Here is a 14,132-nt window from a genome sequence, read left to right on the forward strand (position 1 = left end):
TGTTTCTAATAGATCAACTTGTTTACATATATTCCTACTTTAAACATCAGCTTCCATTACATTTCCTAAAATGTTTTGCAGAATACTCCAAAAATAATCTATGTATCTCCATGAATAAGGGAGGCCATAGTCAAATGTAATATTGAAATGTGGCATGCGAAATATGGTTTCTTTTGAAAAGTCACACTATATGAAGTTTCTCTATTGGTTGTAACAACACAACTCTATAACACAAGCTTATATTTGAACATGGAAATGTTTTTGTTTAATATTTATTAATATGGGATTAGTGACAGGATGTACTCCTGATTTTAGTCCCATGGTATTCAAGGTGTTCCATGCCTAGCTCTCTAATCTCACCTCTTCCCTTTTGAACCTTTGTAACCAGTCAGATGACATTCATTTCGTTTCCCAAACACACAGCTCTATTCTATTCCATTGCATATTGTTTCTTTTGCCTGGAATACTTCTACTCTATCGAATGGCCTCTGGTTTTGAAAATTTAGCACTTAAAAGCTTAGATCATTTGATTGGTTAGCATACTGCTTGGTACATTTTAGGTGCTCAACGTATTTTAAATAAATAACAAAAACAGAGAAAATTAATAAGAGAAACTGTAGCTATTTATTCATTCTATCTAGATATAGCCCATTCAGGAGTTCTAATGGATAATAGCACTTGCTTAAAAAATTTTTTTTTTTTTGCTGCTTGACCTCAGTAATTTTTTTTGTTTACTCGGACAAGATTTGGAAAGACTTACATTATAAGATATCTTTAATTCTTATAGGATAAAACTCAAAATTAATTTTTGTAAGTGTGCTATAGCTATTCTTCTTTTACCGTGAAAATTCCTTAAAAAATGATTGTTGCCAATGGTTTCTGTTTCTTTCTGACAGGTAATATTTGAAGCTGAAGTCTCAGGAGGGAGGAGTGGTTATATTGCCATTGATGACATCCAAGTACTGAGTTATCCTTGTGGTAGGTTGTGATTAAGAATTGTATTTTTCTATGTCCTTTCAAGACTTGTCTTATATTGGAAGTGACCGTTGACTGTTCATCATTTGGCCATACCTGTCTCTTTTGTTTTTACTCCTAACCTTCTGTTCACTTTTAAAAGAACACTGAAGCATTTCTAGAATTTTCAAATCAAATATTTTTCAGAATTATAATTAATTCTACACAGATTAAAGGATTCTTTTAGCTATTGAATTACTGAGAACAAAATGCAGATGTAAATGAAACTCTAGATAAGACATGCTCCATCTTTTGGTTTTATTTATTTATTTATTTATTTATTTATTTATTTATTTATTTATTTATGAGAGAGAGAGAGATAGAGAGATAGAGAGAGAGAGAGAGAGAGAGAGAGAGAGATATTCCCAAACAGGCTTGATGCTTAGCACGCAGCGCATCGCAGGGCGCAATCCCATGACCCTGGGATCTTGACCTCAGCCAAAATCAAGAGTCAGATGCTGAACCCACTGAGCCACTCAGGCACCCCATCTTTTGGTTTTATTAAACAATCTAGGAAAGTAAAGAAGAATGACAAATCAGAGCTCAACGGAAAGGAAACTAAAAGAAACCTTACTAACTTATGTGATCTGCTCAGTTGAAAGTTGGAGTGAAGGAAAGAGAATGAATTAGTTCACCTATTCCAAACTTCAGACTAAAGTTTTGGTAATAAATATCTGGTTAATCCATATGAAACAACAAAATAATAGACAGCAAACAAAAAAGTGACTCGGTTTAGTAATACATTGTTTTGTTATGTCTCTAGATGCACATTGGTTGATCTAGATGCACATTGGTTGATCTCAGATGCACATTGGTGGTATAACTAAATTTATGTGTACATCACATTCAGTGGAGCCAGGTATAAAACCACTGGCATAAATTGAGAGCTTACCTATATCTCCCAACAATGGCATTTTAAAGGACCCATGACTTCTAGATGATCTGTTCAGTGATCCTCTTGGTGGAAATTTTCTCGCCATTGTAGGCACCATGCACAGGGTGGGGGTGGAGGGACACCGTGCCAGGGGCCAAGGCTGTGTGCCTGATGAGTGCTTGGTAAATGCCAGTGTGCATCTGCCTCACTACCGGGGGTGGCACATCACAGATTGTGTGACCCTCCTTGGTTCTGATTCAGTAGGTCTGGGGGGTGGTGCTGAAAATTTTCATCTCTAATAATTTCCCAGGTGATGCTGCTGCTGCTGGCCTGGAGTTCACAATTTGAGAACCACAGTTCCAGGTCACATTTAGCTCAAGTATTTCGGTTTTTGATGCCTATACAAAAATGAGGTGCTTAAGACAGAGGTAGCAAGCAGGCAAGGGTCTAATGATTTATTCCATGTAGTATGTTCTAAGAAAAAGAGGACAAAACCATCTCACTTACAGTTCAAGTTGGTTTGCTAAATTCTTTCAGCCCATTAGTACATGAGAATGATGTTTCCATCCACTGTTCATTTATAATTATTGAAAGAGAAATGTGAAAGAAAGGCTCTCAGGAGTAACAAGTAGAAATATAAATTGACAACAACAGTTTTATTGTGCTTTGGGCCTCTAGGAACTTGCTTTTAGTCACCGTGTGTTAGCTTTTCCTGTGTATATTTACTTTCAGTGGAAAACATGAATAAGCTTCATTTCTAAAAGGTAATCATAGAGAACACTAATTTGACAGTCATATAACTCATGTAGGTTTTGACTAAAGTTACCACTGTTTGTTGGTCTGCTATGTCTTTGGGTAACTTTCTTATAACTCTGAATGGATAGGAAGTGGATTTAGCAACAGTTATGCTGATCTATTTGAGAGAAACAAAAATATTTCCTTGGTCTTTGAAGTACTAGAGAATCATAGCTTTTGAAATGAAAAAAAAAAAATAAAAAGAGAGAGATCTAACTGCTTAATTGTAAATTAATAGTTCAATGGCCACGTCTCCATCAGTATGTTAGATATCACTATATGTTTTCATTATACTTTTCCATTATGCTCTGGCTTATGCCTATTTGATCTCTTTTGCTTTCTTTGACTTGTAACTGTTTTATTATCACCCATATGTAACACGCTATGACCGACCTTCAGCAGTAATTGTTGAGTGCTCTCGCTGTATACAACAGTGCTCCTGCAATTATGGGCAATAAGTAATAGGGCTATTGAGGGGAAAAAAAAGAGAATTGTGGGAAGGATTGTGTATGTAAGCACAAAGAAAACTCAATTTTCTTCCATACGATATTAGTTTGGGCCAAAGGTTAAAAGTGTTAACCACATTATTCTCTTGGGAAAAAGTAACATGGCACGTTTTCTTCATGTGAAAACAGTAAAATTTTTTTCTGCCTTCACAGATAAATCTCCTCATTTCCTCCGTCTGGGGGACGTGGAGGTCAATGCAGGGCAGAACGCTACATTTCAGTGTATTGCTACAGGGAGAGATGCTGTGCATAACAAGTTATGGCTGCAGGTAAGGCCAAGTTGGCAGTTGAGCTACAGGGTACACTTGATTTTTAAAAAATCACAAATATACTGCCTGTGGTGTTATTCGTGTGTGTGTGTGTGTGTGTGTGTGTGTGTGTGCGTGCGTGTGTGTGTGTGTGACAGAGAGAGAGAGAGAGAGAAAGAGAAAGAGAGAGAGAGAGAATGGGAGCGAGAAAGAAACAAGTTCTCTTGTTCATCTTTTGATGTGGGAAACAAAGGCAGAAAAAGAAATTAAATATCCTTACAACTTATGTCCCATTTACGAATCCTTGAGGCAGGCAGAGTGGCATTCCTCTGAGAGCCCCAGCTACCTCCATGTTGATACTTTGCTAAAGGCAAAAGGCAATCTCAGCCCAACCCCCCAGGATCCTGTAAGTCTACTTTAACATATAAAAATTCCTTTGGAAGCTTCCTTCATCTCTACCCCCCAAGATATATATTGGCAATCATACTCCAAGCTTATGGCCCACTGATATACATCTGAAGGGACTCATGGCTGAGGGTTTACTAGATAGTAGTAAATGAACCATTCCTAAGGATAGCTAACAATAGCTAGCCCCCTCAAGGTCCTGGAAACCTTGTTTCCAAGATACCTTAGAGACTCTCTATCCCTAACCCCCTCCCAACCTGAAGGCATATAATCAGTCACCTGTCACAACCCCAGTGCAGCTCTTTCTGCCCAGGGTTCCTATCCCCATGCTTTAATAAAATTACCTTTATGCACTGAAGACGTCTCCTCCAAATCCAAACGCTTCAGACCACATCAGGTTTGATTTAATTGATTGCAGACTCATTTCAGGTATTTCCATTATTGGAATATGAATAAACATGGAACAGTATATCCTTAATAAGTTTTTGGGTTTGTTTCTAGTGGAAAGTAATGTTTCTCTAATGTTATGTATAACTTGTAAAAACAATTTTTCCTAAATCCATTCAAAGTAGGAAAAAAATGAAAATTTCCTCATTTAATATTTTGAGAAATTAACATACAAGAGCATAGTACTTAAGTAGAAACGGTCATATTCTGATAAATTTCTTTAAAATATTTTAACTAAACTTTGGGAAACTTCTGGAAATGTGAATTGGAAAAGAGCCAGTTAAATTTTTCCAGAACTTTTGTGTGTAAGGGTTAATCAGAGAACTGAGGTCAAGACGTTTGCTTTGCATACATTAAATCCTCAGTAAATATTTAATGAATTACAATTTGGCATAATGTTGGAGAAATGTAAATGGTACATGCAAAGAGCTTTGAAAAAATCAGAAAACAATAGAGTAAGGAATGGGACTTGCCTTCAGAGAGTATCTACCAATCCTAGAGCAGTGATGGGGTGAGGGGAGGCGGTGGGGGGGAGGTGGGTAAGGGCTAAGAGCAGCTCTAAAGTCCGGAGCCTGGTCCTGTAGAAAAGATGACTGTTGAGCTAAATATTTGAAGCTAGAAATATAAGTAATAATATCCTCTGAGCCCTTGTATTATTATTTCTTGTTCTGTTTGCATCAGAATGAAGGAAGGGGCTTAAGTAGTCAGAATTTTAAATTCCTGAGAATGACTTGAACATAGATATCAGCACTTATTTTACCACACTTACCATATTCTCAGAGAGGTAAAATTAGTATTGAGAATAATCATGAAGTTGCCGGAGGTTGGGGTCATGATTATAATAAATGAATATTGAAATCATATCTGGTATAAGGCCTAAAACTGTGCTAGATGTTATAAATTTGTTATTTCATCCAATTCTCATACCCACTTGGATGTTAAACAGATGTACTCATATAAATCTAATGATTACTACTTTTATAATTCACGTGACTTGCTGGTATCAGCCTATCATCCTGAATATGTGGAAAGGAAATGATGCCCCTACTTTTTTTTTTTTCTGTGGTTATGCTGATTTCCCCTATAGATTCTGAATTATGAGATCATTCTTTCTGGAGAGGGTATTGTATAATGTGCAGTCTGTTTTGTCAGCTGAACATCAAGTCAGAATCCCTCTTTCTCTCAGCCTAAACAATTAATTTAAAAAATGTTTTTAGACATTTTTTCTAATCAATTTGTTATTTATTTATTTATTTTTTCCATTTCGGTGGGAACATTAGTTGGCATTTGACTTTAGCTGTGATCCATGTTGTCTTGTCTTGGAGAACCAAACTCTGCAGCCTGCCCCTGGTTTTATGCCCCAGGATTTATTGTGACATTGAAATAAAAGGGTTTTGTGTGCTCAGACACCAGCTGCCTTGTGGCAACAAAGACATTCTGGCTCTGCTGGTCTGAGTGGGTTGCAGTCAAAATACTGCTCGTTTATTGTTTGGTTCCTACTTTCTGGATTGGCCCATTTCATTTCAGTTTTTAAAAATATTCCCTCTGCCATTTTATAAAGAAAGATGTGAGGTAAAAATATTCTGTGAGACCTCTATTCTACTTTCCGTTTTCTCCACTTCTCTTTACATGTCCTAAGGTGAATGTTTGCATTTCTCTTCTGTTTTGATATTGAGATTACCCAATTCCTCAGCGGTGTACCTATTTACCTTATTCTTTTAAAAAGCTTTTCTACTTTTTCAGTAACACCACTTAAATTACCTTAAGGTATTGTTGTAAATCATTCTTCACGTTTAAGAAACATTGAAACTATCAACTCCTTAGTCGAGGGATGTTTTCAAACAAACTAGACTAGTTATTGTATATAAATATATGGTGAGTCAATCAGAATGTGGCCAGTAACTTTAAAAAATTTCGTTTGCTTCAAGTAGTAGAAATATAATAAGCAGAAAGAATCTTGATTCCATAAGGAATCTGCAAGCCAACCCATACAAATAAATGTCAAGTCATGTTTGCTTGATGCAGAACAACTTCGAGAAATCAGGAGGCCCAACTCTTAATTTGAACCTTAATTCGAACCCTTTAGCCCTTCCAACCCAGTTAATTGTATGGGCGTAGAGAATTCATTGAATTATTCTGGACTTCAAGTTCCTTAATTATAAAAGGAGATGTGGATAGAAACTAAGATCCCTTCCAGCTATAAAATGCTAAACTAGGTCTTTACATTTTTTTTTTGATGGCCTAAGACATAGCCTTCATTACCTTTTTTGTTTGATGGAAGAATGTGAAATTGTTTATTAGTTGTGTATGGGTAAAAATGGTCCCTTAAAATTAAGTATCATTATGAGAACAACTGCTTAACCTATCTGCTGACAGTACTGAGACCCAATTGAAAGCAACTCCAGATGAAAAGTCATTGCATCCTGTCACAAAAGTAATGGAATAATTGAGTAGCTGTTACGCTTGCGATGTAGGTGTAATTAAAAAATGGCAATTGACCCTCTATGTTTTCCAAATCACTTACATTATACAGTATTAAGCTTCACTTGTTAAATGTTTAAGTATGGGGTAAAAAACAAAAACAAAAACAAAAAAAACCCAAACAAAGAAAAGCAGCCAACTTTCTATCTTAAAGGAAAAACAAAACACTGCTTTAACCATAATAACCTGATAGATAGTGTTTGACATTTAAAATAATTTATGTGTGGAAATACATTAAAAAAATAAATCTCTCACTTGTTTATTGTCTTTAGCTTACAATTGATATGTCAATCATTTTTATTGTTTAAAATGACACACAAATTAGGTAAATTAAAAAACAGAGCACGAAAAGCAAGCATCTGAGTTACCTGAGCTAATGTAGGATAATTCATAAGGTATATCATAGTGGTTCTGGATGTATCTTTAGGGAGTGTTCTTTTCTGTAAGATCTCAGATTGTATAATTACAGGGTCTTAGAATTAGGTCATTTACTCTAGACATTTAGAAAACAATGACAAAATCCCCAAATTAACCTCCTTGTACAAGCTCAGTGAACTACCGATGCATAGAACAATATGGATGACTGTTTTTAGAAGTCTATTTAGTGTCAACAGGCTACTGGTATGGTGAAATTATGAGCTTTTCTGGGCCATAGCTTAAAATAATGTGTTATGAAGTTCATTTATGTTGGAAAAGGGACTTAGAGTACTAAGACTTTAGTCGCTTGTAGAGAATTTCCAAATTCCTTTTTGATCGTAAAACTCAATGAAGTAGCATGCATTCGAGATACAAGCACAACATTTGTTGTCAGGTTACGATTTGCAATTTTTCCCCACTTGAACAGATGTTTTTCAGTGCTTCCAACAAGTTTTAGAACTATGCTATTTTTTGTTTTCAAGGAACCCCTAGTGGTAGAGAATTTGTGGATCGTAACTTAAGGCTTATGGGAAAACATAGGTTATAGGAAATAAGATCACTAATGAAATTTTAATGGACAATTTTATACTGAAATAAAATAGTAAAAACAACTGGTTATGTTTTTGAGAAGTGTCAGATACTTTCCTTATAGGAAAGAGAAAAATTAACCTACATTTTTGTAGGTTAAAAGTTTTAGTCCTTTTATTGCAGTGCCCTTTTATTGCAGTGCTTCCTGATATGAATAGTAAAGTAATGGTGGCAAAAAGTGACTATGACACAACAGTTCCACTCCTAAGTATTTACACAAGAGATATAAAGGCATGTGTTCACAAACTGACCTGTAAAAGAATGTTTATAACAGCTTTATTCATAATAACCAAGAACAGTAAAGAACCCCAATGCCCATAGTAAAGTAATGGTGGCAAAAAGTGACTATGACACAACAGTTCCACTCCTAAGTATTTACACAAGAGATATAAAGGCATGTGTTCACAAACTGACCTGTAAAAGAATGTTTATAACAGCTTTATTCATAATAACCAAGAACAGTAAAGAACCCCAATGCCCATTAACAGGAGAATGGGTAAACACTGCGTGGTTCATTCAGGCAATGGAATGCCACTGAGCAATAACAAAGAATGAGGTACTGATACATGTACCAATATGGATAAATCTCAGCAATATTATGTTTTCAGAAAGGGGACAGACAGAAGAGAATGCAAACTGTGTGATTACATTTATATTAAGCGCCAGAAGAAACACAACTAATTTATGGTGATAGAAATCAGAAGAGTATTTGACTGTAGGGGATAAGAATAGACTGGATGTGGCTGGGGGGTAATGTTAATTTCATATATGTTTATTGGTGTGTTGGGTCTTTGGGTACATATACATTTGTTAGATGTTAAGAACCATCCAATTCTCTGAATATACAGTTTACCTCAATAAACCATTCATGAGGAAAAGTATGTGATACATCTTATCAAATAACCTCAGTTCTGGCAGTACTAATCAAGCCATAGGTGGCAATAGCCTGCGAACCTTAACCTGGATTTTTGTCCATCTTGTCCATTTGAAGTTATTTGATTAGGTTCGGGGGTAATTTTTAATCATTAATCTATGCCGAAATATAGAATAAAGCATGTTCTGAGTGTTCTGTCTTCAGAACATGTTATAAATTCTGAGGATGTAAAGGAATTGGAAACAGGGTTGGACTGTAACTTATGACTTAGTATTCTTCTCTGAAGGTCCAGTATAAGTGGACACCTACATGGCAAATCAAATAGAGCCCACTGCTGGAACATCTGTCTGACCATATGCTTTGGCCTCAGGTTCAATGTAGAAACTAAAATGCTAATGACTCCATCCATCATTACAGAGCTTGGCGGGCATGCTTCATTGGATTGGACAGAGAAATTCAACAGTGGAGTTACTGAAAGTAGAGAATTGTGTGGGTAGATTTGGTGACACCATTTGTTTTGGTGAATTGAAATGAGAGGCTGTTTGATGTATGACTGATAATCCTATGCAGATTGCCATCAAAGCTGTGGCAATTGGGCCAATCTGTCAGTAATTGCCGCAGGTGCTGGCACTGTGCCTCCTCAGTGGGCCTGCCAAAGCAGGCAAGTCAGCCATCACTTTGCACTTGGTGAGGTTCATCGGCACTAATGTAGTAGGATACAGCTAGTTTCTCAGCCAAAGGAAATGTCATTCCTTATGGAGCAATAGATAATTCAAGCAATGGATTGAGAGTAATAATTGGAGAGTAAAATTAGTAAAATGAGATGCAAATTGTTCTAAAAAAAACCAGCCAGAGAGAGGCTGACCTCTTGTAGTACCAATTGTTGTCAGCTGAGGATCAAGGAAAGTGTTTGGTCTAAAACTTCTGGACACATAGTGTTTTGTCTAGCCAGGGAAATGTCATGGTCTTATTCCTATACTGCATGTGAATATCATCATGCAAGCAATGGAAATCAGAAGGATGATTTTTTAAAAAATGACTTAATTTGAAAGTATGAAAATTTTTGCTCGTGAAACATATCACTACACAATTTCAAAGCCACACAGTCATTGTTCACAAGGCTCCCTCTGATGCCTCCATGTTGTGGTATTTTTCCATGCCTATGCCTGGATATTTGTAGCATATTTGACCTCCACAAGAGATTGTACTATCCCTGATACTATTTCTTTTTGAGAAAAAAAGTCTGATAATTTTGCATTTATTATAATGAAGGAAAATTCTTGGAAGGAACTGGTCCATGCCTAGAAAGATGGAGTTCATGGTGGGCAATTCATTGAAAAATAATTTGAGAGGAATATTTCAAAGCCTAATTGACTAAACATGTAATTTGTGACTAGCTTACATTGAGTACCGTGGGAAAAAAAAGAAAAATAAATAAAAGGGATGAGGTATAGTGAAAATTGCCCTACTCTCTGGGCTTGATGGAAGTCCTGACATTGTCTGGTCATTGGCCTTAAGAGGGCTGGCACATATCTAAAATATTAGAATAACAAAAGGCAGTATATAATTAGTAGGACAGTGAATAAAGTTGAAGAAACGATATCAGAATGGCTGAAGGGACATGGTATAAATATATCTTGAGAGTCATGGGAGACTGGAGAAACAAACTTCTTAAAGTCTTAGATTATTGGGACTATTCAAGAGGGATTTAATTGGTTCTGTATAGGTACTAAAGTACAATGCTAACTAACAGTTTGAAGTTATATGGTGAGAGATATAAGCTGATTATAAGGGAGAACTTTGTAATTGTAGGGCTGTTGAAACCTAGAATGAGCTATTCCAGGAGGTAGTAAAACTACAATTAGTGGAAGTATCCAAGCATAATCTGGATAAGCACTTGCTAGAGCTGTAGAGGATGTTTAAGCATGAAGCTGAATACTTTTTAAGATCCTTTCAGCCCAGAGAAATGTCTTTGAAACCAAGGAAGAAAAGACTGTATAGAATCAATGCATGATACTATTTCAGAGTTGAGCGAGAACTACGTAGACTGAAATGTTTGGTGAAATCATTAAGAGAGATTTGATGGAGTCTTTGAAGGGCATATAAGACTTGAATAGCAAAGTCTGAGTGGGCATGGTTATCACTGCAGATTAGGGTGTGTGTGTGGGATGGGCTAGCAACATCAGGAGAAGGATCTTATTGAAGTGGAAAGTTCGCAATGAGAAGCGGAAGTAAATATAGTTTTTGTTAGGGTTGGGACTAGGCCATGATGAAAACATAAGCCAGAAAGAAGTCACTGTTAGCAGTGCAGATATGAAGTCTTGAGAGCCCAGATTGGATGCCAGTGCAGTTGGAATACATGTTAGTAGAGGAGAGGGACAGATGAAAGAAGACAGTAGTTTTGGATCATGCCAGGTGACAGAATTAGGGAGGATGTGAGTGAAATGATCGAGACAGCTTTCTAAATTTCCCCAAAAGTTTATTTTTTAAAACCAGTGAGTTTGTTTCCACATTTTCTGTTTTGGAACTGATTTGTCTCTTAGACCCATTTGTTTATTGTTTTTCTTTCTACCTTCATAACTGCATATAAGTTATCCTAGATAGGAGTGAAAGGTGAGGAGACATTCCCATTCCTTTTGGCTCTCTTTAGCTTTAATAAAAGTTTGTGAAGACAGTTTGAAGCTTGCCACCAAATTAAACCTCTGGGTGGTCCTGGGATCCACGGAACGCTGTTGGTGTTTTCAGCCTTGGCTTCTTCTGTACCTTATGGCAAACAGAGCAGGAGTAGTGTCTGAGAGGAGTGTTAACCATGTCTGTTGTGCTTCCCTCTATTTTTTATAAACTGATAAACACTAGCTTCCTATTTAATTCTAATTGTCTCCTTTTATTCTTAATTTAAGCAGTAGTGCCTTTTTTTTTCTCCTGTATATATGCTCATTTACAATTATTTCTATTCTACTTAAGAGACTACGGATCAAGGGGCGCCTGGGTGGTTCAGTCCGTTAAGCGTCCGACTTCGGCTCAGGTCATGATCTCACAGTCTGTGAGTTCGAGCCCCGCGTCGGGCTCTGTGCTGACAGCTCAGAGCCTGGAGCCTGCTTCGGATTCTGTGTCTCCCTCTCTCTCTGCCCCTCCCCTGTTCATGCTCTGTCTCTCTCTGTCTCAAAAATAAATAAATATTTAAAAAATAAATTAAAAAAAAAAAGAGAGAGTACGGACCATTTGGTAGCTAAGCTATCACTCCGGTCAGTCTGCTTTTCTTCAGCACATTGGTTTGAGTTCAGGGCATCATATTCTTACTTCATGGCTTTATACAAAGAATGATGGCTATTGGTCTTGAAGTGAAATCAATGACCATGTATCATGGAGTATAATGTTTATCTTTTATCTTTGGCATTTTGTGTGTGTATGTATGTAAATGATGAGCTCAGAACATTTAATCATATGTAATTTGGAGGATTATTAAATATCCATGAGGTCATTTTGGTTGGCTTTGTGGCTTCCTACCATAAAGAGTTCAATCCCTTGAAGATACAGTGCACTCTTTCCCTTCCTCAATAATTTATAAACTCTTGAGTTTGTTGTCTACAGATTACATAATTGATTAAAAATGAATAATGTGTGGAATGTACTCTATCTTTCTTATCTATCCCTGGAGCATGACTGTAAAAGCCCGACAGTCATAGAAGCTCAAGGATTTCTTCTTATCGATACCTATAAATAACAATTTACTGCTTTTTCTGCGCAAGAATAATATACTCTTCTGTTGTTCTTAGAGCTGCCCTTTCAGAGTATTTTCTAAGTGTGTCACATCAAGCACTTTACAACTTTCCATTGACTTCTTGTGATCAGTATTACAACACGAAAGCTCTGGTAGCAGGCTGGGTTTCTTCTTTATGAAAAGTATCTGATATAAAGACTTAATATTTATAAAGTGATTTTATTGTAACACAAAACATAGAAACTGTACAAAACTAAAAACTATGACTGAATGAATTTTTATAAGGCACAAACCACAAAGGATAAGAAAGGGACTTTGCTAGCCATTCTAGGGGTTCTTTACAAAGGCTCAATCCCAGCCACAGCTGAGCCAGCCGTCACTTCTACAAGTAACGGTTTTCATTGCTTTTAGCCCTCATAGGTTTCTTCATAGTGTTTTTTTTTCACTTCTGTATACATTCTTAGATTAGTATTCTGTATTAGTATTCTGTATACATTCTGTATACATTCTTAGACTCTAGATTAGTCTCGTCTAATTTTTAAAGTAAGTTTTTTAAAGTCTCTTTTAATCTGTGGTTTTGTCCTCTGTCCCTTTTCTTCACATTTTGTCTATTGAGGCACCCAGGCCATTTGACTTGTAGTTTCTCAGTCTGCATTTTACTGATTGCACAGAAATGTCCTCCTTAGTTCAACATGTTCTTCTGAATTTTTTTGCAAATCCAGATCCAGAGTCAAGTTTGATTCTTTGGCAACAGTAGAAGTTGTGCTTCATATGATTATAGGAGGTACAAAATCTCTCTCTCTCTCTCTCTCTCTCTCTCTCTCTCTTTATCTTCATAGCCATCTGTACTTAATGCCTATATTCATTCCTAGAGGCTATAAATTCTGATCTTCTAATAATATTATTTATTTTGTATTAGTTTAATGATGAGATCCTTCTCCTCTACCTTTTGCTTCCCAGTGACATAGTTCATTAAGGAAAAGGAGGATAAATGCTCAAATCTTTGCTTTAGTTATTGGTTTTCAATATAATGAATTGATTCCTTATCATTCTCTGGTGACAGATTCTTCTGTTTATTATTGTTGTTCTTGTTGTTGTTATTATGAACTCATGGTTTTACCTATTTGATTTCAGTTCATTGTAATTATTACTATTATTATTAGTATTAAGACCCAAAGTATCCCATCTTTGGCCAGTGAGAACCTCTTCAAGTTGGCTCCAGAGTCCTTCTGATATGACTCAGCAATTTTTAGGAGCTTCCTGCTGTCTGATATTATGAGATGGTCCATTGTGATCTTGTACATTTTCTTCTCTAGACTTAGTGCCCTGGTTTGGTTTAGTGAGAAATTGAATTTCAGGACCATGATGTGGATGTGCAAGGATACTCATTTTGTTAGACCTTTTCAGTGAACAGAACTAAGGGAAGATATGTATTTAAAGATAACATACCTATGAGTCTTTTGGATATTTCAAATTTAAGCCTAAAGATTTCCACTTAATGTTGTGTCTATTACAATTTGTCAGTTACAGCTTCTTTTTTCCATGCGAATATTCTCTGTTCTCAATGACACAGGGGAAAAGAGAATTAAAATATTTCACAGTTACTCATTTTATAAAATCTGATGGCATTTTGTATACTTGTATTATATCTCTATTGTTAGCATACAAGTGCATGCTATACTGTCTCTCATATAGCCCTTATTAACTTAGTTCTACAGGTAACTATGTTTTTAATCGCCATCAGTCTATATGTCATGTCTTC

The 14,132-nt window shown here is 36.2% G+C and overlaps 1 protein-coding gene across 12 annotated transcripts in view; it reads left to right on the forward strand.

The window, feature by feature from the left end:
• Window positions 1-14,132, forward strand: part of PTPRK (protein tyrosine phosphatase receptor type K) — a 557,535-nt gene that overhangs the window by 278,129 nt on the left and 265,274 nt on the right. For all 12 annotated transcript variants that reach the window (XM_053904511.1, XM_053904504.1, XM_053904506.1 and 9 more), the window contains exons 4-5: window positions 897-978; window positions 3,343-3,458. In XM_053904511.1, the coding sequence (XP_053760486.1) occupies window positions 897-978; window positions 3,343-3,458 (198 nt within the window). The remainder of the gene's footprint in view (window positions 1-896; window positions 979-3,342; window positions 3,459-14,132) is intronic.

The sequence above is a fragment of the Panthera pardus genome, unplaced genomic scaffold (assembly GCF_024362965.1).
Source record: "Panthera pardus isolate Hobbes unplaced genomic scaffold, ASM2436296v1 HiC_scaffold_17, whole genome shotgun sequence".
NCBI classification, from domain to species: Eukaryota; Metazoa; Chordata; class Mammalia; order Carnivora; family Felidae; genus Panthera; species Panthera pardus.